At 38.3% G+C, this 26,045-nt stretch overlaps 3 protein-coding genes across 5 annotated transcripts; 1 reads left to right on the top strand and 2 right to left on the bottom strand.

The window, feature by feature from the left end:
• Positions 1–244: 244 nt before the first annotated feature.
• slc22a13a (solute carrier family 22 member 13a) lies at positions 245–3,948 on the top strand. Of its 2 annotated transcripts, XM_084118935.1 has the most exons (10): positions 245–701; positions 878–981; positions 1,659–1,813; positions 2,066–2,234; positions 2,318–2,438; positions 2,542–2,636; positions 2,742–2,956; positions 3,031–3,139; positions 3,229–3,435; positions 3,681–3,948. In XM_084118935.1, exons 1-10 carry the CDS (start codon positions 327–329, stop codon positions 3,742–3,744), a joined length of 1,614 nt encoding a protein of 537 aa, XP_083975061.1. In that variant the 5' UTR covers positions 245–326; the 3' UTR covers positions 3,745–3,948. The 2 variants fall into 2 exon arrangements, with proteins under 2 accessions (XP_083975061.1, XP_083975060.1); XM_084118934.1 differs by lacking the exon at positions 3,681–3,948 and having other exon boundaries at positions 3,229–3,573.
• Positions 3,838–8,049, bottom strand: LOC311086179 (uncharacterized protein). The gene is made up of 2 exons (XM_084118933.1): positions 7,925–8,049; positions 3,838–7,658 (listed from the first exon to the last, which is right to left on the bottom strand). Exons 1-2 carry the CDS (start codon positions 8,032–8,034, stop codon positions 4,538–4,540), a joined length of 3,231 nt encoding a protein of 1,076 aa, XP_083975059.1. The 5' UTR covers positions 8,035–8,049; the 3' UTR covers positions 3,838–4,537.
• A 137-nt stretch (positions 8,050–8,186) lies between these two features.
• xirp1 (xin actin binding repeat containing 1) lies at positions 8,187–21,944 on the bottom strand. 2 transcript variants are annotated; one of them, XM_084118926.1, is made up of 4 exons: positions 21,866–21,944; positions 16,527–16,687; positions 16,198–16,254; positions 8,187–15,391 (listed from the first exon to the last, which is right to left on the bottom strand). In XM_084118926.1, the coding sequence occupies exons 1-4, from the start codon at positions 21,927–21,929 to the stop codon at positions 8,450–8,452; spliced, it is 7,224 nt and encodes a 2,407-aa protein (XP_083975052.1). In that variant the 5' UTR covers positions 21,930–21,944; the 3' UTR covers positions 8,187–8,449. The 2 variants fall into 2 exon arrangements, with proteins under 2 accessions (XP_083975052.1, XP_083975051.1); XM_084118925.1 differs by lacking the exon at positions 21,866–21,944 and adding an exon at positions 20,195–20,342.
• Between the last annotated feature and the right edge of the window lie 4,101 nt (positions 21,945–26,045).

The raw sequence follows: 26,045 nt of genomic DNA, 5'->3' as shown, positions 1-26,045 counted from the left end.
ACACACACACATATATACACACACATATATATACACACACACACACATATATATATATACACACACACACACATATATACACATATATATATATACACACACAATGTCTGTCTGACAATCTGTCCATCTATGTCGCATCAGCAGTGTCAAAACATCTTTGAATGTTGACCTGTTACACTTTCACATCAATAATATGACCATTGCTCTCTATATACGACTTTCTATGATACATTCACTCATATGATTATGCAGTTAAACATTAATTAGCTTTTTCTACTATAACTTGTTACTCAAGCTTTCTTTGGTTGTTCCTCTTCTGGACCACCATGGCTGATTTTGGGGAGATTTTAGAATCTATAGGAGACTTCGGGCTTTTCCAAAAGCTTCTCTTGTTTGCTTTGTGCTTTCCAAACCTCATTTTGCCTTTTCAGTTTTCCAGCCTTGTCTTCAACCATGCAGCCACGAACCACCATTGCAACGCTGACTGGATCCTTCAGGTGGGTCCAAATCTGACGAAGGAAGAGCAGCTTAACTTGACCCTGCCTAGGCTCCCGGATGGCTCTTTCGATCCCTGTCAGATGTATGTGCCTGTGGATTGGGATCTGTCTGCTATACGGGAATATGGCCTAAACGAAACTACCACTTGCACTGATGGATGGGTGCACAATGATCCTATTTATGATGCAACCATTGTTACTGATGTAAGTAACTTGGGTTTTGTCACCCGTATATTTGAAAACATGGATGTTATGAACTTCATGTGCTCACTGTGGTCACACCACAATGTAATTTAACTACTATGTTTTTAAATGACTGATTTAGAAAACAATATGCTGTTTACATGGAGAAAGCCTGATATTTTTGTGGTGTTTTGCAGTTTGATCTTGTTTGTGAAAATACAAATATCTTTCGGGGCGCACAGACAATATTCTTCGCTGGAATACTAGTTGGAGCTGTACTTTTTGGGCCTTTTTCAGAATCGTAAGTGTTAAAAACGTACAGTTAATAATGTTATTCAATTTGGACAAACTCTTTAGATTAAATACAGAATCGATACACTTAATTTTAAGGTGTCCTTGTTAAAGTGTAGGACTAAATGCACAAATAAGTACTGAGTAATTTTAATTAACAATGTGTACTTATTATAGTGTTATGGTTAAAATAGCATTTTGTTTAAGGTTAGTTGCTTGTAATTTAGCAAAATTATTTTTTATTATTGCTATACAAAATACACTGTAAAATAAAGTAATACCTGAATGCCCCCCCCCCCCCCACATTAACTTGCAATTCATATAAATGAAGTTTTACTAGTAGAATTACTTTTACTTTAAATTGCCTAGATTTATATATTTCTAATGTTTTATGTTAAATTAAGTGTTGGGATGTCTTAATTATATTAAAATATGTAAAAAACAATTGTGTAAATATTATGTAATGTGCAAATAAATAAAAATATGTAATGTATCATTTTTTTTATATATATTAAATCATGTGATGCATACATTTCTGAAGCTACGCCATCTAAAGATATGCTAAATAAAGTGGCATAACATATTCAGCCTTCAGCTAACATTTCCATTCATGCATGATGTCATTGTTCATTTTCAGTGGATTTTTTTGTGTGTGGCTTTTTTCCCCCTTTCTTTTTTGAACTCAAGGTTTGGTCGCAAACGAGCTACACAGATACCTATGGTGCTCATGCTTATCTTCACAGTCGTGACTGGTCTCTCTCCAAAATTTTATGTGTACCTCGCATCCCAGTTCATTGTTGGTATTGCCCTCGGAGGATTTCGGATCAACAGCATTATCCTCGGTATGAGACAATATTGATGTTTTCAACCTTTACATTATGTTAGCTATCAGCGGACTGAATAATTAATGTAACACATCAGATGGCTCTTTCTAGAAGAAACACAGAACATTTTTAGACTTTATTTATGTGTCAACAACAAACCAGTTGATGGGTCTTCTGTAAGACTATATTGGCTATGTGACTGTAACACATAATTGCCGTGTTTACCTAATTGCTTATGTGTTTATCACAATGTTTTCATCCTCACTGTAGCCACCGAGTGGATTGGAGTCACTCAGAGATCCTATGCTGCATGCCTGAGTCAAGTCCTGGCCGCTTTGGGGCAGGTCATGTTTCTTGCCGTTGTGTATTTTGTCAGGGACTGGAGGATGGATCAATTTATAATGGCTGGCCCACTTGGATTTGTAGTTGTCTACATATGGTATATATGTTCATGTATATGTTTCTTTACATTTGGATGAATTTGTGAGTGAATTAAATAATTAGATGTGCACACCAATATAGGTTTATTCCAGAGTCTGCCAGATGGCTTCTTGACCGCGGAAAAACTACCGATGCGAAAGAACTCATTCAGAAGGCAGCAGCGATCAACAAACGTACAGTTCCTGACTCATTACTGGAGAAGGTTGAGATATATTTTACAAATTAACATGTCAAGCCAAAGTACAGTGCCATCTCTCCTAAATAACACAATATGGATATCATCTTTTTGTTATTTGATCTGTTAGGTCCTAAAAAAAAAGCCTGTTGAAAAAGGAGGTATAAAAATGCTTTTTGCTTCCCGTGTGCTCAGGAAATATTTCTTAACCATTACCTTCGCTTGGTGAGTCGATTCTCGTGGAATTAATATTTTGACTTTTTTTTGCTTGAAATGTGTTTTCTTGAATTAATATTTAAACATGAATGGTCCTCTGCTGTTGATACTCAGGTGTGCTGTAAATCTGGCGTACTACAGCCTCACTCTGAATGTGGGGAAGTTCGGCCTTAATATTTTTCTCAATCAACTCATATTCGGCCTCTCTGAGATTCCTGTCCACTTCTTCTGCATGTGGTCATTGGAAGCAGCTGGAAGGAAGGTGTCTCTAATGGGTGCCCTTATAGTGGGAGGGGTTCTCTGTCTCCTGACTCTTGCAGTTCCACAAAGTAAAATGTTTTCCATAGTAACACTCTATAGCATACAAAGAATCAGCACTTAACCATGTGATTCTCTACTTAAGGTAATTACGTCGCCATCGCTGCTCTTGCCACATGTGGAAGATTTCTCATGAACGGAGCAGGCAGTATTTGCAACGTTTATTTTCAAGAACTGTTCCCCACCGCCATTCGGTAGGCATGATCATGTGTCATTTTCTATAGGTATTAATGAGAGTGTTGTTTTAATGCAGTTTTATTATAATCCGCTTGTTGATTTCCAGTCAGACGGCCACGGGGCTGGGCTCCACAGCTTCACGAGCCGCAAGTATGTTGTCTCCTGTGGTGAACCTGCTGGAGATCTACCACTTCACTATCCCTACTGTGGTGATTGGCAGCCTGGCACTAGCAAGTGGGATAATGGCCTTCCTGCTGCCCGAGACCAGAAGAACTGAGCTGCCTGATTCCATAGAGGAGGCAGAGGGCAAGAGGTACATGTACATTGAAGTTTTCATGCAACTAGTAAAAATAGTTTTATATAGTGAAGTTCTGCGTATTAAACTGCTTTTGCAATTCTCACGCCTTAAAATCTGTTTATTTACTCTTTAAAATCCAAGTTACACATTAAGTTACATGTTACATATTGATTTAAAATACGTTTAAGGTTTTTGTTATGTTTTTGCCAAGGGAAAAAATAACACTATTTCAACACTATTTCACCTCTATTTCCCCAAAGGAGACCAACATTTTCTAATCCTGCAACTAGGGATAGTGAAGACATCCAAGCAACCAAGTTATAACCTCTTAACTTCTTGCAAGATGGTGGAATTTCTTTTGTTCTGTTTACAGTGTAATGATATGTAGAAATAACAGTTAGATTTTTATTACAATTTCTGCAGTTTATTTGCCATTCAGCACTATGAAAAGATTTGTACATTTAGTGTTCATTTAGCACTCTATGTACTGTAAAATAACAATATGCAATAAACCTCATGTCAATTGTTGTTTTATTATTTATTATGACCAGTTAGTCTTTGAAGAACACAGTTATTATTACATTGTTTCATGATCAACATTAACTTTTTGTGCACAAATATATATGGATTATATGATGACTACAGGGATTATTGAAGTGAACTTTGCCTAATAAATCAATTTCTTTTTTCCCCTGTCAGAGAACTATAGTCATAAAAAACAGGTTGCTTAATATACTAAAAGTAATCTGATTCTGATTTAACTGAACAACTTTTGTAGAATCACAATGCAGTAATTGTCAAATACTTCAACATTTTTTGTATATAAAAACTTTTAAAGTAACCCCACATTAGATATTGACACGTTAAATTAATATACATTGATTAATTATTTTAGAAATAAAAAAAGTAACACCACATTATACATGAATACTTTAACTTAAATACACATTGATTAATCAATCAATCAATCAATCAATCAATCAATCAATCAATCAATCAATCACATGTTAGTAATAAAGTTTGTGAATTATACAGAATAGTCCAGCAAAGGCAAATCAATATACCTGCTTATTTAATTTAAATATTTTTATATTTTTTCTGAACGGTGGCAACGATTCTACCCCAAAAGGTCAGACATCCAATCATTTTCGAGCTTTTGTGGCTGCACACCATTTGTGTCAGTGTTTGTTTGATCTGTCAGGGTGGAAGTGTCCTGTGCTGGTTCTAAAGAAATGGCAGGAATAGATGAGAATATGTCATCTGGAAATAAGTTGCTTGCTTGTGTCTCTGCAGCCTCACCGTCACTCTCTAACCGGGTGAAATCGTCAAATGGGTTTGCAGTTATTTGCATGGTTTCCACACTGAATGTATTTGTGCTTGGGCCGTTAATAGCACTTGCAAAGATGTCATTTGGAAATGGATCGGCACTTATTGGACTGAATGCTGCTCTGGGTGGATCTTGCTCAGAGCTGAAGAAATCAAAAGCCTCTGTTTGAGATGACTCAATTAGCTCTTGGCCGGAAAGGTTTTGATCAAACACATTAGAGGTTGACAGATTGCCTTTACTTTCGAAAACATTATTAACCTCACTTTGAATTAGAATTCCCTGTTCAGGTTCAGACCTTTTCTGTGTTGATGGGTCATCTTCAGAACTTATCAAGTCAAAAACTCCATTTGGTCCCAGTTGACCATCTGTAATTCCCTCAAAAAGGTTTTGACTTTGAGACTTGCTGTTTGTCATAATATCAAATAAATTATTTGTGGACATTTGGTCAGAGACAGTGAGCATATTGTCTCCTCCAAAGATATCCATTTCTTGTACTGATAAATTGTCCATACCAAAGGGATCATCAGTCATTCCTGAGGAAACACTGGCTTCATTTTTGTGGATTTCAGTCAGGGTGTTTCCAAATGAGTTTACCTCAATGTTTGAATCTGATGAACCAAAAATATCTAGAGTATCTTCATTCAGATTCACAGAAGGTTTTTGAATTGAATCTCCTCTTTCTCCTTGTATTTTTTCTCCAAATGGCTGTCCTTCAATAAAAGAGCTCCCTATATCAATTGATGGCGTTTCAAAATTCTCAATGTCCGTCAATGTGCCACTGTTTGTATAATCAAGTGTATCTGAATCTAAAAAAGCCATGTCATCTGTGCTAGTGCTCGTAACTTGAGATGTGAATGCATCAGATGTATCAAGAAAACCAGATGTGTCTTCATTCTGAGGCAAAAAGGAGTTGAGGCTCTCCTCAAAACCTGATGGTTTTAAAGAGTCTGGAGAGGTGAGATCTAAATGAATGTCTTCTTGTGAGGAAATAAGAGCCTCATTGCTTTCAATCTCCCCTAAACCACCAGAAGCAGGCTTGAGTTGTTCAGTTTGATCAAGGTCTACTGATGGCACTGTCTCATCAGCGGAGCCATTATTAGACAATAAGATGGGATTCTGACAGCTCTCGGATGGATTTAATTCTTCTGGAGCATCACTTAGTGAGTTTTGTGTTGGTTTTATGGTCTCTTGAGGTTTATTTTGAGAGGTGGTATCTGTCAGAGGAAGAGATACAGAAAAAGTATCCTGAACCAATGCAGTGTTCACTCCATCTTCTGTCCCTACGATTTTCTCTGAATCCTCACATGTAGTTTCTGTTTTGATTTCTGGTGTTTTCTTTATTTCTGACTCCGTTTCAGTGGCCGAAAAGAGTCTGCTCAGTAAATTTCTTGGTTTGATATCGGTTCTTTTGCTTTCTGTTTTTGGCTCACTTTTACTCTCTTTCTTATTTGGGCCAGATGTGAAGAGTTTGGAAAGAGGGCTTTTACCTTTAGACCAAGACCCTTTATTCCCTTTATCCGTGGCCTTTTTGTCACCAACCTTTGTGTTGCTTTTATCATCAGATTTTGGAGGCAAATTCAACATATCAAGGTCTTTAGATTCATCTTTAATTATGTCCATGGGTTCTTGCTCTTTGGAGGTTGTAACATTGGCCTTAGTCTCAGTAACATCCTCATTAATCATCTCTGCAACATGCTCCAAATCACACAATTCACTATTTGGTTTGAATGTTTCTGTACCACATGCAGTGATGTCATTTACCTGCAGTTCTTTGAGATTTGGAATTGTTTTCATCTTGCTTATAATTGCCTCATCTGCCTTTGTTGAATCATCTAAATTTCTTTGTACAGATGAGATGCTTTCTTCTATTACTGTAGTCTGAAGAAAAGGATCCTGCATTTGTCCGCCCGAAGCTTTGGGATGTTTGACAGAATCACTGCCATATAGGTTGTGCATTGTATCAATTAAACATTCCTCGGGTGATTCCTCTATTTCTATTCCTGATTTTAAAGTTGTCATATCTCTCTTTGCTGTCATAACATCACCATTGACAACTGCAGGTTCAACAAAGGCCCCAGTAGAGCTTTCAGCTTCCTCGTTGCTGAACTCTGTGTTGTTTTCCCCATCTGTATTTAAACTCGAAGCAAACCGGACAGACTTTTTTATTTTCGTTGGGCTATAAACTCTCCCATCTTCAGCCAAACTGGGTTCTCTCACAGAATCTGGTCTTGAGGTAACAGAATTCAAGTCTTTACTTGTCACTGTCCCTCCTTTTGAAACTTTGCTTTGTGTTCCAGATTGGGCAGATGTATCTGCAGTCTTCTGTAATGTTTTTAAACCTCGTGGATGAGGTGTATAAACAGGCTCTGAATGTGGTGTTTTAACCTCACCTTTAATTGTGTAGGGAGATAAGTATGTGTTTGTCTTCTCATAACCCCGAGGTGACAGATGAACTGATTTGTCCATTTCATCCAGCCCAGAATTAAACCTTTTCTTTTCAAGAGCATTTCTGGAGCTTCTGGCTGAAGGATGGTCTACATTTGACCAGTCTGTTGTCCTTCTTGAAGCAAAGGAAGTACTTTGTGAAACTGGGTGTTGTCTGGTCCACTTGTTTTCCGGTGGCCAGCTAACTGTAAGCTTGTTCTTGGTGTCAGGACTTTTGAATTGAGCATCTCTGTGTCTTTGCTGTGGAGATGAAGCTCCTGTAAATGACCCCAGAGGACCATCAACACATGTAGTGTTACGTGCTGAGCTGAACTTTGTAGGTTTAGGTTCCTCTGTTTTAGCAAGCCAGAGGTCTTTGTGTTGTCTGTGGCCAAAACCCTCATCATAGTTGCCCTTTTTCTTAAACAACTGTTGGTAATGGTATGTGCAGTAGAACTCTCCATAAAGAGCAGAGTAATTGTGAATGCTGTAATAAATAATAGTACACCCATGAATATTCATTGTTAAAGTATATACTGTGAAAACATTCCCAGGGAATCAAGTCTTATCATTTTTGATTTGTGATTGGATAAAATCAATTAAATATCCAATATAAATGATATCAAATAGATTGTATTTGATTAGATGTTTTAATAGCACATGTATTTCTCATTATGAATCACAGGTTCCAGTATCACACTAATGATTATTTTGTAACCATGTCTTGGAAACTGATTTCTAAATTTCTCTCACCTTAGCTTTTTATTACAGTGTTTGCAGCAGAAACAGTTATTATGTAGAATTAGTTTATCTGCCACCATTTTCTCCATTGGGTAAACTGGCATCAGGCATGCAGAGCACATCTCTTTAGCAGGTGACAGGAACTATGACAACAATATAGACATACATGCAATATGAGTTGTTATGTATGAAATACACAGGATGAAGATCTTTCTACGGAAAAAAGTCAGAATTGTTATATAATGCCATTTTAGAGATACAATAGACAGAGAGTTTAATCTAACTGTTAAGAAAATAATAACAAATACTGCTTTGTAAGTATTTTATTTTATATGATATACAGTTTTTGAAACAAACATAAATATTTAACATTACCACTTAATTGCAACAGTACAAAAAAATTTCTCTTAAATAAAGCACCACAATAAAACCGTTTATTTTACACACATAAAAAGGATCAATAAATCTATGTATTTTAAATAGAAATATGCAAATAAAAATGACAAAATATTGTTACAAAAAGAATGGGCAGCTTGGCTAATGTTTTTCTGTGTTGGGATGGCCGAAAGTTACAAACACTTTCCTGTCTTTGTTTTTACACAGAGAATTTGAGGAGAAGGTCTGGCCAGACCTTTGCAAAACAGGTGAAGTCATTCCTTCATACCTCCCTGGATTGGTAACTACATCATATGAGGAAGATAATTCTGTCTCTGACTGCCTGGTTACAAATGTAGATCTTTTGGAGGAAAAGTAAGTATTCCCAAAGCAATCTATCTCTTCATATTTCTCACTGACAGTTTTAGTGCCAATGATTCCACTTGCAACCTCAGGAACTCGCTGTACTTCAAGAACGCTGACTTTCCTTCTAGGACTTGGAGGGCTACAAACGTGGCTGACTGAGATTTTCTCAGGGGAGGACTGTGTGATGGAGCTAACTGCATTAGGTTGGTCATTTGCTTTTGATTTGTCTGAGAGAGGCTGTGGTGACATGGGTGACTCCACGGGTTTTCTTGCAGCAGAATGAATGGAAATAAATGAAGGAGAGGAGGGGATGTTTGAGCATGTTTTTCCCATTTGAACTTGATGTACATGTGGTGCTTCTTTGGGCAGATCCCTGTTATCCTGTTTAGGTTGCACAGGTTTTGCTTTGCTGGACACAATGCTAATTTTCCTAATGTTTTTAGTACTTGGAGAGACATTATCAACATTTAAGGATTCACTAAACAGACCTGACAACCCTGCAATGTCTGCCTCTGACTTTAAATTTGAGACAGAGTACAGAGCTTTTTTTATTGCCTCCTCTATGTCCAAGAGTTTAGCTAATGTTTGTTCTTTCAAATTGATGATGTCCATGCTTGCTTTCTCTAGGTCCTCAAATGCGGCCTCAACGGAGGATATGCTCTCTACATCATCTCTTAAGCCTTCTGTCTCTGTGCCAGCTCTTGGAAAATGTCTGCATTTCATATTTTTTATTGGATTAGTAATCCAAGCTGGCACATTCTCAAACAAAGTCTTCAGAGATTTAACATCCACCTCACAGGTCTCCCCCTCTATTTCTTGAACTTTTGACAAAATGATCTTAAGCTCTTCTCGTCTCATAAGGTTTTCAAATATCTCCATGGCTGCTTTTACGTTGCCCCTCATGATCTCGTCTTTGTGGACGGAGAGCCTCTGGTGGCGCTCATCTTCTGTCTCTCTCCTTGCTTTCTTTTCTCTCAAAACAACTTTGTTCTCAGAATCATTGTGCTCTTTAATGGTTTGATCGTACTTTGAAGGAACTTCATGTTTTTCAGGTGTTGAAGTGGTGTCTTTGCAGGCGAAGTGTAACTCAACTTTATTTGTGTTCTCTTTGAAAGTTTTCGCCTGTTCCTGTATGGTTTTGTTTTGCACAACTTTAATTTTCTTTGAGAAAGTTGGGGTTGTGTTCATAGTTGTTTTCTTTTCCCCAAAATTCTGAAGTGCAATCTTAAACCCATTGTTTAGTTCATTATTGTCCTTTGAATAACTCTCCATACACATCCTGATCTCTTCTGCAGCATTTATCCTCTGAATCACATTTTTCTCCATGCCTATTCTATTAGAAGCAAAGGAACCTTCATCATGAGTTTCGCTGACTGATGGAGTGTACATATGTTGCATGTGGGAATTTTGAACCCATTGCTCAGTGTACTGCAGCTTCTGAAAACCCACAGGGTCTGTGAAGTTTGTCCTTTGAACTGGTTCATGAATGTTGCATTGCCTGTCATTAACTTTGTTTGAAGTTTCTGCGGTTTCTTTTTTATGCGAAAACGTTTTCTTGGTAGCAATCACTTTGGGTGGGATTGTTGGAGTCTGCTTATTAATTAGACAATCAGGTGAGCTTGGACAAATTTGTGTTTTTTCTGCAATGTGTTCGGAGCTGGTGGTGATGTGCAATGGCTTTGGTGGAATAACTGGCTTCTGATTTTTAACCTGATGGCCAGTTTTTGGAGGGATGGGTGGTGGATTATCATCTTTTTCTGCAAAAGTGCAAGAGAGCTTTGAATTGTCCATGCTGGAGTTAACAGATTCTGAATTCAGTGCCGAGATGATCAGATGCTCACTTCCTGTCACTGAAACCGAAGAAGACAATTGAGTGTCAGATGAAGGCAAATTATCAAAACTCTGCTTGCATTTAGTCCCTGAGTCATTTGTCATCTTGCTTTGTGTCTGTCCAGATTGTCTATATAACATTGCTGCCTTGTAATCTCCTTTAGAAATATTTATACTAGATCTCTCGAGAGATTGGAGTGTCTCTTGCATATTACCTCCAACAACTTGCTCTCTGTCTACATTTCTCTGCTCTACTGCAGCACTTCTTAAAGACTGTATAGCAGCCTTCACATCACCTTTAACAATATCTGGCTCTAACTCTGAAACCTGAAGAGTGTTATCTAGCACTGTTGAGCCATTTTCTATACTAATATCTATTATATTTTTTCTCCCTCCCACTTCATTTTGACAACACACTATTTCGGTGGATCCCTGATCATTCTCTATGTCACTAACCTTTCGAAATGTTGTTGTAATCCGCTGGTTACTCAAGGAGGATGTTGTAGACTGCTCCACTGTTGTGTTGCTTTGAGACTGAGATGATTCATTTAGATTACACAGCTTTCCAGGAGCGACATGTTCTCGTTCTACTCTCATGCTTTGGTTCTTTGCTCTCTCCAGGGACCTTTTGGCAGCCTTAATATCCCCTGAAATGATTTCCTCCTTAATTAATTTCCTTTCATTTTCTTCTGAGCACGATTCTTCTACCTCTATATTCAGATCATAAATGGTGCCTGGTTTGATGACCTCACGCTCCATGTGCAAGCTTTGTTGTTTTGCCCGCTCCAAGGATTCAAGCGTTGCCTTAATGTCCCCAGAAACAATTTCCTCTTTCTGGATCATGACTGGCTGCTTGACTGCCTCATCAAGTTGCTGCATGGCCGACAAAATATCACCTCTGATGATCTCCTCCCTTGACACGCAGTTTCCAACATCCAGGTCTGTGCAGACCTCTGAGAAAACCTTTTTTACATTCTTAACATCTCCTGGTACAACATCCAAGATTGTTCTTTCAGCTTGGTCTCTTTGTTGATTTAGGTGTCGCTTTGCTTCCTTTACATCACCTTGAACAATTTCAATTTGGTCTATACTGGAGGCTGCTGGTTCCTCCTCAGAAAGATCTCGCTGTAGACTCTTAAGGTCGCCCTTTTCAATGCAGCTTCGATACAGACCAACATTCCCCCTTTCATTTTGTTCCAGTCTGCAAGATGGTTTGGTCTGCTGGCTGTGGACTGTGGCAAGGAGGTTGCCAATAGTGGACTTGACATCTCCTCGTGCGATGTCGTGTGACTCAGTCAGGCTGCTTTGACAGTGGAGGGAATACACAGTCATCTCTGGCTGCCCGCCTTCCGATTCTTGCATCACCAAGCCTGTCTTGATTGTTTTTTGTTGAACCAACAAGCTCTCAATAATTTTAACTGCTTCTTGGGTCTTGCACTCTGCCTCAGGGTTAGTTGCACATCCAGGCTGTTGAAATGGGATTTCAAGCACTGTGCTGTGCATCTTGCCTTGTTCATCCTCTTTAAGTAGAACAACTTTAGGTTTCAGGTTCGGTTTGAACAGTAACTGCAGCATTATTTTCCTGATGTTTCCCTCAACAACTTCCTCCTTTTGAACTTTGGTCTCCTCATTGTTCACAATTTGATATTTTGCCATGTTTACGTACTTATAATCATTTGCCTGGATGATGATTCCACTTGAATGAATGAATGAATAATGGCAAAGGCGATAGAGTGTGTCTGTCACACTCTCTACAGTGATTTTGTCCAGCGGTGTGGTCTCGAATAACCATGTTGTGCTTTTGACATCTGCCTTGGGGATTTCTTCCTTTGATGAAACAAACTCTTCCTTTGATGAATCAGTTGATTCATCAATCTTTATTTTATCCAAGGGCTGTGATTCAAATAGCCAAGTGCAGCGTTTCACATCTCCCTTTGCATTATCCTCTCGATGTACAGTTGTCAAGGCATTCTGCTCATCTGGCTCACCTTTAAGAGTATCAAAAGGTTGGTTCTCAAACAGCCAGGTTGAGGTACGCACATCACCTTGTTGAACGTCTGTAACGCTCACCATTCGCACATACTTTTTTGGGGCAGCTTGCTCAGTCTCAAAAAGTTGCTTGCTTTGTTGCACACTGTTCCCATTGCTTATATCTTCAACAACCCTGACTGAGGGCCCTTCTCGTCCTTCGAAGGAGTCAAGAGGCTGAGTCTCAAACTTCCAGCGTGCTGATTTCACATCCCCCTTGCACACATCCTCTTGTGTAACTGCGCGGATGACGTAAATTTCTTTGTCTGCTTGAATAGTATCCAGTGGCTTGGTTTCAAACATCCACCTCGCGCCCCTGACATCTCCTCTCATCACTTCCTCTTTCTTTACAGTGGTAACTTCATGAAACTGTCCGTCCTTGTCTCTTATAGCATATAACGGCTGTGATTCAAAAAGCATTGTGCTGGATTTCACATTACCGCTACTGTTCATGGGCTTCTCAACACTCATTGACTGGTGTTCGAGTAGTTCGTCTTTATCCTGGATTTTGTCCAGAGAGAAAGTTTCGAAAATAAACTTCTTGCTTCCAACATCACCACCCTCAACATCACTGACACTGTGAGTTATTCTGTCCTCTTTCTCATTAATGTTGCTTATAGGCTGATTCTCAAACAGCCAAGTGAATTTGTGGACCGATCCTGACTGAATTTCGTTTTTCTTCTCCTCAGACACTTTGATGCATTCACTTCCTATTTCATGAAGTGACTTGGATTCAAAAATTTCCTTGACACTAGAGACATCTCCAGACTGGACATCCACCTGACTGACATATCTTACATTTTGGCCAGAATCTGTTTGCTTTGTTATTCTGTCCAAAGTCTCTGTTTCAAACAGGTGTTTCACTGTCTTCACATTCACATCACTTTTTATGTCTTCCTGCACAGTACTGCACAATTTCAAACTGAAGTCCTCCTTATCTTTAATGTTATCCAGTGGCTGTGTTTCAAAAAGCCAAGTGTGTGACTTCACATCGGCTTTTGGTACTGGTTCTACATCCTGGTTCTTTTCTGATTTCTCATACAAAATGTCCATTGGTTGTGTCTCAAACAGCCATTTGCACGTCTTCACATTACCCTTTTGAAATTCTTCTGTTGGTACTGTTGAGTTTGCTTCTTTCTCACTCTTTAAATTTATGCAATCCAAAGGTTGTGTTTCAAACATCCATTTAGCTGTCCTCACGTCACCTGTCAGGTCCTCTTGCCTTGTAATGCCCTTGATGAGCTCTACTTGTCCGCTACATTCTTCAAATTGGTCTAAGGGTCTTGTCTCAAACATCCATTTGTAATTCTGTACATTTCCTTTGATGCATTCTTCTCTACTGACAGTCGTAACCTCATGGAAATTTCCAGCACAGTCTTTAATTGCATACAATGGTGTGATTTCAAACAGTGAACGGTTGCCTTTGACATCCCCGGCTGCAATGTCATGGATTTGACTCTCTGCTTTCACAGAGATATGACTAAGAGGTAATGTTTCAAAAAGGTCCTTGAAAGTCTTCACATCTCCTTTGTTTCCACTATCACCTGTTGTTTTACCAGCACTGAATTTCTCAAACTGCAGCTTTTTGTCTTTAACTTCTCCTTTTTCATCACTTGACACCATAACTTTCTGGAGATGTCCTACCTCACAGCTGTCTTTCAGAGTGTCCATGGGCTGAGTTTCAAAAAGCCATAGGGTGGATCCTACATTTCCTCCAACAATTGCCTCCTTCTCTGAAACTTCACCCACAGACTGTCCTTTAAGAGATGACAGAGGCTGCTTTAGTTTATGAACATCTGCTTCCCCAGAGATGTCCTCCACTGTTCCTTTGAACTTTTGTTCTTCCACAAGACCTTCATGAATTGCATCTAGTGGTTGCGTCTCAAACATCCATTTCTTCTGATCAACACCACCTTTCTGGGCTTCCTCAAGTGAGATCCCCCGAATGATCTGCACACCAGCTCCTTTATTAATGTGGTCCAAGGGTTGAGTTTCAAAAAGCCAACGTGCTGTTTTAAAGTCACTGCTTTGGATTTCTTCTCTACAGATTGATTTGATTTCATGGATTTTGCCACTGCTATCCCTAAGCGCACAACAGGGGTCTGCTTGAAAGAGTTTGACGGTTTTTTTCACATCTCCTTTATTCTCATGGAGTTCTGATTTGAGCATTAGGAAGTGTTGGTCTTCAACAGAGCAACAGCGGCCTAAAGTGTCCAATGGTTTGGATTCAAACAGGAGACGTGCACCTCTCACGTCTCCCTTCTGAACGGGTTCCTTCAGTACGACCTCCACTATTTCCTCATCCTCCATCTTTGACTTACTGATTGAGTCTAGAGGCTGTGTCTCAAACAACCAGGTGGCTGTGCGAACATCTCCTTTGACTACACCTGATCTCTCATCAGCTGTTGTGCACTGACCATCAAACACTGAATGCTCAAACAGTGAGGATTTGCTCCTCACATCCCCACCTTGAAGATTTTCTTCGTCAAGTAATTTTTTTGTTTCATGTGGGTCTCCAATATTGTCAAGAGTCCAGTTCTCAAATATCCAGCGCATGGATTGGACTTCCCCCTGATATGCTGCATCTACTGATTGGGGATTTATTGCTTCTATTAGTTCATCATCTACAACATCATCAAGATTCATCTTCAATTCAGGATGAATGTGTTTAAAAATACGCTTCAGTTCGTTTTTTTGCCGTTGCTGGTAGAACTCTGAGAAGGTTTCTTTTGGAGGTGGTACAGGGAGTAGGTTTTGGCTTAGGTCCTTTTGAAGTGACACCAGAACCTGAGGTCTTGGTAGAGGAGGTGGAGGGGGAGGGAAATCATCATCTCCACTGGCTGCATCGGTCACTTTTATCTGTTTGGCTACTTCTGCCATCTTGGATGCAAAGAAGAAGTATGAAGGCTCAAGTTACTCTCCACAATGCAATGAAATAAACTGTCAATAGTAAACTCTTAATTAAAAACATAGTTAAAAGTTAGTATTTTTAAGCTTAAAAGCCATACTTTACCTTTTTCTGTGTTTAGTAGGGAATAGTTCACTGCACACCTATTCATGTGAGGTTTGACTTCATTCATGGTTTTCAGCCTTGTTAGTACAAAATGAATGCTCCACAACAAATGAAGTTTCACATTTCCACACATTTTAGGGAAAAAAATTAATAGAATAGTAACAAGAATATTTCTAGAGTATAATTCATTGTAACCAAAATCCAGCTATAATGCCAACTACATGCAGAAATATCATAACATTTATTGGGGTTTTTATGTTTGAGGAATTGGGATTTTTATGTTTGAGGAATTTTCAAAAACACTACAAATTGTCAATATGGTTATGGGATTTTACCTCCTATGTTAAGAATATATTCACTGGATTTTACCTCCTGTGTCTACTTTACTTTTACTGTATCACAAACCCTGTCATTAACAAGACTACATCTTTACCACATTACTTACCACGTTTGTGAATCTGATTTAATTATGGATATTTTATTTATTTTATATTTAATGTATTACCCTGTTTGTTTGGAAACATGGTAATAAAGCACTTTTTTAATATACTAAGACTGTCACAAAGAGTATCTTTATTATATTTGTTTCTAAATTAGTCACACAGCAACCTATTAGCATTAGTCATTAGTCACACAGCAGACTTAGAAAGTCAGCAAAAACTATTGTTCATACCTTGCTTTGTTGTTTCTTCTTTCCGCTTGAGATCAGGTGTTCTTGGACCACACTGCCCTGAGAAAGAAGCATGATTAATTATTCCTACTCATTTTTCATAGAAAACTTAAGATTTGATTTGCATGAAGCTGTTTTTCACAACACATGACTTATTCAGTGACTGAGGAAAACACTGGCCACCAGAAGACTTACTGTACTGTACTGTACTGTAAAATGAGTGTGGACCAGACTTTACAGAATTGTGTGCATGTGAGTGATTCAGTCTGAGAACTTGACCTTACAGATGCCTGTGTGCTGTGAGTGATATGACAGATGCAATGAGCACTCACTTGCTGTTTGATGGATCCTGAGGAGTCTGCAGCTGCTACCTTTGAGAGATAAAGGGCAGATCTATCTTTCACACTCTGGATAGGAGAGGAGGTGTACTTCTGTTTGTGCTCTTGATAGGAGGCAGATTGTCTCTGGTCTTTTTTGAAATGTCTCCTCTCATCTAATTCACACAAGACACAAATATAGTTACTCAAAACTACAGTCAGAAATTATTTATAAACTAAAAATAGCAGACTCACTAATTGCATACGCAACTTGTCGGAGTTGTTTAAATGTAGCCTACATCATTTATTGTTAGTTTATTGATTATGGTGTATGTTTTTGATTTATGGTTTATCATCTTTTGCTTTTGAAATTTTTGACTTTTGATAGTAGATGACTTTTGTTTTGGTATTCCCTGGTGAATGGAAATTTTGGAAACATTTGCTTTATTTGTTAATTTATTTATTAGCATGCATTATATATTAACTGCATTTTATAGATTATTTAAAATTTTGAATGTGTGTTAAACATTTTAATAACAGCTGTTTGTGAGGTCTGTATGCAAACTAAATGCGACTGAAACTACCAGAAGCAAAAATATCTGTGGCATGCTACTAAAGCATTTTTTATATAATTTTCTGATCGTAAGCATAACATTTTGAATAATAATACAGAAGTAGGCTAGAAATAAAACAAGACTGACCTGACCCAGTTCCTTGGCCATCTAATGGCTCTGATAGTGGTGTGTATAAATAGACAGGAGCTGGTGTTGGTATGCTTTTATCTGTGGGTTATTATTATACCTCAAGGACCTATGGAAACTATTCAGCTCCGCACATAGTAGGCTATATGTGTACATTTTTTAATGCATTTTTAAAAATTACACTTGTTAGGCTACAATAGTTGTCTGTTCTCAGATGTACTGTTACAATTTGATTGTATTTCTTAGCATGACATCTAACTAAACAAAAACAGTGGCCTGCACGCCATTGTAAAATGTCAAAAAGGAACAACCACGGTGTCAGCTGAATTGTGACCCTTTTTAACGTTTCTCATTCTCAGGGGACAAAACACTGTGACAAAGCTTCCCTGATTCATGTTTCTATCTTAGCCTTTTATACATGGGAACTATATTTTGCTAGCATGGTTTTAAAATGGTCACCAAATAATAGTACTGTATATCTAGAAAGCAAATGATCGGATTCAGAATATAAAAGAAATTGGTTATTTAGCTAATACCTAAAGTTTGTTCTTAGCAAACAATAAAAACCTGTTTGCTTGATGTGAACTGAGAGAAGTCTTATTGTTTCTGAATGCTGAATTACAGTGTATCACTTATTATTCATGACGATGTGTGATGTAATTACGGTTTGGAGCAGCAAAGAAGACTTGGCACATTAGATTATTGGAAAGCTGCAGTAGGCATGATCTAAACAAAAGCCTTCCCTCTGAGGTCAGGAGCACTAGAGGCAGCGCAGGTCTGTCAGCTGTAACTAATGATTATATTCGAGCATACCTCTGTTTTTCACTCTGTAAGCTCTCATGGGACAAAAGGACATGGCCCATCACTGGCGCCACTCACGAGTCTGGGCTTAAAACGTTTGCATAGCTGGATGAGCACAGAGAATAACAGGGCCATACAATACTGAGGTCTAGCTAGACGTTAACCGTTTAGAAGAGGGAGTCTAAATATTGTGCTCTCTGATTTGTAAAGAACAGAACTGGAGCATCTTGTCAAATTACTAAGATAACAAATGTTTCATTTTATAAAGCAGCAGCAGCTACACGTAACATTTTTACTAAGGATTTAAATGAGAATACTGTGTAAACTGCAGTTTGGCTTGATCTTTGTGACGCTGTCATGTGATAAAAGTGCCTGCTTGCATTTCCTTTAAGCCTAATCAGACATAAAAGGTGTAGTTAAGGAATTGTAATGTATAGATATGGACATGATCAAAGGCCTCTGTGGAATTGTAAACAGTGCCCATCTCTGCCTTGTATAATGATTTAATTTGGGTCAGATGATCTAAACATTTATTTACATCTGTGATACAGTTCATTTGATGTCTTAGATATGTATTTCAAAGAACTTTCATTCAGCTGACATCATATCAGCTGAATGAAAGTTTGACAGAGACCAGCCCCCATTCATGGAGGGCACAGCTATTAGTGTCCTAGAATGTGAGTGCTTTTGTGCTGCTGACAGCTGTCCAAATTATTGTGATATGCGCTTGGCATTTATTCTCGTCAGCTGCCTTCCTTGGTTTCCTGTGAGCGCTCAAAGGTCTTGTTAAAAACACAACTTAAAAGCACTGCTTAAAATAGTGCAGGTTCGACCATGGCATATTTAGATGGCACTTCTGTCTGTCACGATATTAGCCACTGCATATTCAACAAGGTGATTTCAGGTGTTGTATACACTTCCGTTCAAATGTTTAGGGTTGGTAAGATTTAAATTTTTTTTAATACTTTTATTCAGCAAGGATGAATTATATTGATCAAAAGTGACAGTAAAGACTTTTATATTGTTAGTGGCTAATAGTGATGTCCGGCCTGGGAATAATCTTCACACTTTATTTAAATATGATTAAAAATTTGTTAACGATTTTGTAATCATAATGCGTAGTTGTGCTTTGTGTCAATTTTTTTATTTGTGGTGATGAATGAATGCAATGATTAACGCCAAATTGTGCTACAAAGAAATTATGAACACATACAAAAACATGAGAGAACCAACAAAATATTATATATAATATTGTATGTAGCTTTTTGTTTATGCATTTTTTTTTCATAGTAAAATAACCCCACCCTTCGTTTTTCCTTCATATATAAAATATTTACCTCATATTATGATTGTTTAATTGAACTTGTAGTGTCATAAAAAAAACGAATATCCCCTCCGGGCATCACTTTTTGTCACTACTGTATAAATGATATTCTTTTTAACTTTCTATTCATCAAACAATTCTGAAAAAAAGTATACGTTTCCACAAAAATATGAAGCAGCTCAACTGTTTTCAACATTGTTTATAATAATAAATGTTTCATGAGCATCAAATCAGCATATTAGAATGATTTCTGAAGGATCATGTGACACTGAAGACTGGAGTAATAATGCTGAAAATTAAGCTTTGTATGACAGGAATAAATTACATTATAAATATATATATAAAAAAAAACGGTTATTTTAAATTGTAATAATATTTCACAATATTACTGTTTTACTGTATTTTTGATCAAATAAATGCAGCCTTGGTGAACACAAGACCCCAAACTTTTAAACAGTTGTGTATGTGTGTGTGTGTGTGTGTGTGTGTGTGTGTGTGTAGTTCAAAATGTTACTTTAACAGGCTTGTTGTTAGAACTCAGGTTAAATTGAACAGTATAAATTATGTAACTGTTCTCATTTTCTTTATTCTGGGTTAATTATTATACATTTTAGGTAATTATGATTACATCTGAAGACATGTCGTTCAACATAATTGGATCATTTTGAAATTCACAGGCATTACTTTGAGTCACAGACATGACAATCAGTCACTATGTTCTGCTAAAATAAAGGAAAATTTCACAAACCAAATTTATTTAAATGTATGCTATTTTATCCCTTTAATTGGCTATATTATGTTTATACTATAATATTTGAATTTCTATAATTCCTGTCCACACTGATTCCTGTACTCACAGAGTGAATTGCCGGTTCCAGATAGCAGGTCTTTGCTGTCTTTAAAGCCTCAGTCTTGTGTATTTCCGCAGGTGATGACTTGTGTTGGTCTGACTCTGATGCTGTCTGTAGCAGTAGTCCTGTCTCACTCTGTCCCTCTCTAAGGGGTGACAGCTGATTTTTATCACTGCTCACTGCAGAGCGTGATGAGGCCAGCCTGCTATTTTGGAAGCAGCATGGGCGGTATTCCACACGCCTGAGTCAATCAGTGGTTCTGGAAGTGACGGGGGTACAGGGAACCCCCTTGAGCACAATTCCCACATTAGCCTACATTTGCTTCCTAATGCCAAAGGATGTTTGAGAAGTACTGAAATACATTTTACGTGAATACATTTCACTGGCTGATTGTTCAGAAAGAGTCTCTATTTTTAGCTGTTTATATTAAAACTATAAAACCGAACACCGCTAATAAGAACGTTATGTCCAGTGACGTTTGATGAACTTTACAGAGCTTGCTAATACATCTCAAAATAATTAAGGCACTGACTAATGCCATAAACGTACTTGTGGGTATTAATACTTATGAATGGTTGAAACAACCTGTGGTAAATTTGAGGCTATATACTGACACTGTTCTGTTTAAGCTAAGCTTTAATATGCTCTCTGTTGTACACACCCGTGAAGAAGCATTGCGGGTAAGACTATAAACAAACTTGGGGTGTATTTTGACACAAAAGATTGAGTAAAGCAGTTCTGAAAATTGTTTGGACGCTTAACCCATACTTGACTAGTGTCTGTATGAAGTCAGTTCATCACATTAACATTAATATGTTCTACTAACATTTGACAAAGTCCAAATATACTTATTTTTGTGAAAAGCAGTTGCTTGAGAAACTTTCTCTCTAAAATAAATGTGCATTAATAAAAATAAATTAAGATATGATTTTTATATAGCCTATTTAAATGAAAATAATTAGAATTATATATTTATCTTTGTGTAATAAATATTATATTAATATTTGTTTTATTTATTAATTAGATTTTTGCTATCTAATACAATTATATTCTTACATTGTTAGAAGTGGCATAATTATTTCAAAAACCTTTGAGGCCTCTGTATAACCTAAAACACCATTGGTGGGCACAGCACAGACACTGAAGGGTCTCTCAAAACCCTTTCAAACAACTATAACCCCAAAACACTGAATCGACCCAGTCCAAAGTGTCACTCGTGTCAAGCGTGATGAATGTCAGGTCAGTGGATTGGGTCAGTGTCATAACTGCCATTTTAAGCAGTGTGTTTTGTCTCTTGAATGCACTGAACACAGGCTTACGCATTCAATCCTGCTGTCAACCCTCATTGAAAACTTGTGAAATAGGACTTACATGTGAGTAAGTTGAAACTATTCTGTTAGGATTATCTGAGGAATATTTTTAACACACAGACACAGCCGGCAGATTCCTTCTCTACAGGAACTTCAGATGGCCCCACATGCTTGTGTAGGAACACTTTAGATGCCAAGGTTTTGTCTCACATAGGGTACAAAGTTCAAGTGACCTTTGACCTCATAGTTACTGACTAACATAGCTGACTAACAGTTAAGAAGAATGAAATAACTGGTGATTATGCTCACTCATTTACACTAGTTGTACAAATAATTAGGTTGTGTTATAATGTGTTGATCAACTCACCATTCAGCCCAGTGGAGGATCGGGTGACATATCCAGGAACTCCACTGACTGTTCTCCTTCTCATTGTCTCAAAGGGTTTTTCTTTCTATTAAGGGAAGCAAGGGCATATTTTAAACGTTTTTTTTTTTTTTTTTTTTTTTTTTTTTAGATATAACTAATTATTAAGTTGGCTTGGAGAGCCAATTTACTGAAATCCTATTTAAACTTATTATTATTATTATTAAGTTGGCTTGAGAGAGCCAACATATTGAAATCCTATTTAAACTTATTATTAAGTTGGCTTGAGAGAGCCAACATATTGAAATCCTATTTAAACTTATTATTATTATTATTATTATTATTATTCTTCTGACCCTAAAAATTTCTATATCAAACTCCTCCTAGAGCTTTAACTCTACATACTCCAAACTCGGCTCAGACACTCAAACTGATCTGACTCGAGTTGCTATATCTTTTCAGACTGATCGGACTTACGGTTTTCCTAAAAATGACGATCAAAACTCGAAAAAACTCATTCAAAAACTCCCATTGACTTACATTGGGAGTTCTAAAAAATTCAAACCGACGAAAATTCAAATCAAAATACCTTGAAGACTAAACCAAACTGCCGTTCTATATACTATATTAGCCAATGAGACTCATTTAAACTAATGAACTCTAAACTCAAAACGTGTGTGTGTGTGTGAGAGAGAGAGAGAGAGCGTGGGTGTCTATGTGTGAGTGTGTGTGTGTGTGTGTGTGTGTAAACTCAAAAACTCGTACACACTCATTTAAACTTATAAACTCTTAACTCAAAAACTTGTACACTTATAAACTCTAAACTCATATAAACTGAGTGTGTGTGTGTGTGTGTGTGTTTGTGTGTGTGTGTGTGTGTGTGTGTGTGATGGTTAATGAGCTTGTCTGTGTGTGTGTGTGTGTGTGTGTGTGTGAGTGAGTTAGTGAGTGTGTGTGTGAGAGAGATAGTGTGTGTGTGTGTGAGAGAGAGTGAGAGTCTGTGCGTGCGTGCTTGTGTGTGTGTGTATGTCGAAAATTTAAATCTAAACACCTTGAAGACTAAACCAAACTGCCGTTCTATATACTATATGAGCCATTGAGACTCATTTAAACTAATGAACTCTAAACTCAAAACGTGTGTGTGTGTGTGTGAGAGAGAGAGAGAGAGAGAGAGTGTGTGTCTATGTGTGAGTGTGTGTGTGTGTGTGTGTGTGTGTGTAAACTCAAATACTCGTACACACTCATTTAAACTTATAAACTCTTAACTCAAAAACTTGTACACTTATAAACTCTAAACTCATATAAACTCTGAGTGTGTGTGAGAGAGAGAGTGTGTGTCTATGTGCGTGAGTGTGTGTGTGTGTGTGTGTGTGTGTGTGTTAATGAGCTTGTCTGTGTGTGTGTGAGTGAGTTAGTGAGTGTGTGTGTGAGAGAGATAGTGTGTGTGTGAGAGAGAGAGTGAGAGTCTGTGCGTGCGTGCTTGTGTGTGTGTATGTGTATGTCGAAAATTTAAATCTAAACACCTTGAAGACTAAACCAAACTGCCGTTCTATATACTATATGAGCCATTGAGACTCATTTAAACTAATAAACTCTAAACTCATACACTTATAATTAGAATAAGTGTATGAGATTAACTAATTAACTTATAAACTCATGAATTCATAGACTTATAAACTATTAAACTCATAAATTAATAAACTCTGAACTCTTAAACTCATTTAAACTTATAAACTCTAAACTCATTTAAACTTATAAACTCAAAACTCAAAAACTCATACAGTGTGTGTGTGTCTGAGTGAGTGTGTGAGCGAGTTAGTGTGTGTGTGTGTGTGTGTGTGTGTGTGTGTGCGTGTGTGTGTGTATGTGTATGTGTGTTTATCTATCTATTAACTTATCTATCTACCTGCCATAAACTTCAAACTACTGTAAACTACTTTAAACTTCAAACCACTTTAAACTTCTTACGTTTAAAGCTCCCAGCTCCCAAGCAACTCCATAGCAACCAAACTTGAGTACCCTAGCAACCGTTTTGCAAGACCTATATCTCTGTATCAGAACATCGTATAGAGATTAGGTTTGGCTCTTTTGACTCATGCTAGCAAACAGCACTTCTAACATGCTATACATGCTAGCAGTGAATAGCTACATGCTAATAGCGATTAGTTAAGTGCTAAATCATACCAAGATCATGCAAACAACTATATCAAAACTCCATAGTAACCATCTGTGACAACTACCAACCACCTAGCAACACCATAGCAACCACCCAGAACACCCTAGCAACCGCCTAGCAACACCAGAACACCCTAGCAACTGCCTAGCAACCACCCAGAATACCCTAGCAACCGCCTAGCAACACCATAGCAACCACCCAGAACACCCTAGCAACCGCCTAGCAACACCATAGCAACCACCCAGAACACCCTAGCAACTGCCTAGCAACCACCCAGAATACCCTAGCAACCGCCTAGCAACACCATAGTAACCACCCAGAACACCCTAGCAACCGCCTAGCAACCACCCAGAATACCCTAGCAACTGCCTAGCAACCGCCTAGCTACCACCCAGAATACCTTAGCAACACCATAGCAACCACCCAGAACACCCTAGCAACCGCCTAACAACACCCTAGCAACCGCCTAGCAACCACCCAGAACACCCTAGCAACCGCCTAGCAACACCATAGCAACCACCCAGAACACCCTAGCAACCGCCTAGCAACCACCCAGAACATCCTAGCAACCGCCTAGCAACACCATAGCAACCACCCAGAATACCCTAGCAACCACCTAGCAACCGCCTAGCAACCACCCAGAATACCTTAACAACCGCCTAGCAACACCATAGCAACCACCCAGAACACCCTAGCAACCGCCTAGCAACCAACCAGAACACCCTAGCAACCGCCTAGCAACACCATAGCAACCACCCAGAACACCCTAGCAACCGCCTAGCAACCACCCAGAACATCCTAGCAACCGCCTAGCAACACCATAGCAACCACCCAGAATACCCTAGCAACCACCTAGCAACCGCCTAGCAACCACCCAGAATACCTTAACAACCGCCTAGCAACACCATAGCAACCACCCAGAACACCCTAGCAACCGCCTAGCAACCAACCAGAACACCCTAGCAACCGCCTAGCAACACCATAGCAACCACCCAGAACACCCTAGCAATCGCCTAGCAACCACCCAGAATACCCTAGCAACCGCCTAGCAACCAACCAGAACACCATAGCAACCACCCAAAATACCCTAGCAACCGCCTAGCAACCACCCAAAAGACCCTAGCAACCACCAGAAATATCCTAGCAACCGCCTAGCAACCACTCAGAATACCCTAGCAACCGCCTAGCAAAAAACTTTCTGGTCCAAACTTTCTCAAGCCAACTTAAAGTTTGTCTCGACGAACTTTCGCATCTAGTTATTAAGTTGGCTTGAGAGAGCCAACATATTGAAATCCTATTTAAACTTATTATTATTATTATTATTATTATTATTCTTCTGACCCTAAAAATTTCTATATCAAACTCCTCCTAGAGCTTTAACTCTACATACTCCAAACTCGGCTCAGACACTCAAACTGATCTGACTCGAGTTGCTATATCTTTTCAGACTGATCGGACTTACGGTTTTCCTAAAAATGACGATCAAAACTCGAAAAAACTCATTCAAAAACTCCCATTGACTTACATTGGGAGTTCTAAAAAATTCAAACCGACGAAAATTCAAATCAAAATACCTTGAAGACTAAACCAAACTGCCGTTCTATATACTATATTAGCCAATGAGACTCATTTAAACTAATGAACTCTAAACTCAAAACGTGTGTGTGTGTGTGAGAGAGAGAGAGAGAGCGTGGGTGTCTATGTGTGAGTGTGTGTGTGTGTGTGTGTGTGTAAACTCAAAAACTCGTACACACTCATTTAAACTTATAAACTCTTAACTCAAAAACTTGTACACTTATAAACTCTAAACTCATATAAACTGAGTGTGTGTGTGTGTGTGTGTGTTTGTGTGTGTGTGTGTGTGTGTGTGTGTGATGGTTAATGAGCTTGTCTGTGTGTGTGTGTGTGTGTGTGTGTGTGAGTGAGTTAGTGAGTGTGTGTGTGAGAGAGATAGTGTGTGTGTGTGTGAGAGAGAGTGAGAGTCTGTGCGTGCGTGCTTGTGTGTGT

The sequence above is a fragment of the Abramis brama genome (assembly GCF_963993115.1).
Source record: "Abramis brama genome assembly, chromosome: 7".
Lineage (NCBI taxonomy): Eukaryota > Metazoa > Chordata > Actinopteri > Cypriniformes > Leuciscidae > Abramis > Abramis brama.
This window is presented reverse-complemented; position numbering and strand designations above follow the sequence as displayed.

What these genes read in the sequence shown, in the direction of transcription:
- LOC311086179 (XM_084118933.1), bottom strand. Translation starts at nt 8,034, where the DNA reads ATGTGCTCTGCATGCCTGATGCCAGTTTACCCAATGGAGAAAATGGTG. An exon ending in CACTGTAATAAAAAGCTAAG is followed by an intron (nt 7,659 to 7,924) that starts GTGAGAGAAATT and finishes TATTTATTACAG; the next exon opens with CATTCACAATTACTCTGCTC.
- xirp1 (XM_084118926.1), bottom strand. Translation starts at nt 21,929, where the DNA reads ATGAGAAGGAGAACAGTCAGTGGAGTTCCTGGATATGTCACCCGATCC. An exon ending in ATCCTCCACTGGGCTGAATG is followed by an intron (nt 16,688 to 21,865) that starts GTGAGTTGATCA and finishes TGTGTGAATTAG; the next exon opens with ATGAGAGGAGACATTTCAAA. An exon ending in CAGGATCCATCAAACAGCAA is followed by an intron (nt 16,255 to 16,526) that starts GTGAGTGCTCAT and finishes CTTCTTTCTCAG; the next exon opens with GGCAGTGTGGTCCAAGAACA.
- slc22a13a (XM_084118934.1), top strand. Translation starts at nt 327, where the DNA reads ATGGCTGATTTTGGGGAGATTTTAGAATCTATAGGAGACTTCGGGCTT. An exon ending in ATGCAACCATTGTTACTGAT is followed by an intron (nt 702 to 877) that starts GTAAGTAACTTG and finishes GGTGTTTTGCAG; the next exon opens with TTTGATCTTGTTTGTGAAAA. An exon ending in TTAACCATTACCTTCGCTTG is followed by an intron (nt 2,637 to 2,741) that starts GTGAGTCGATTC and finishes GTTGATACTCAG; the next exon opens with GTGTGCTGTAAATCTGGCGT.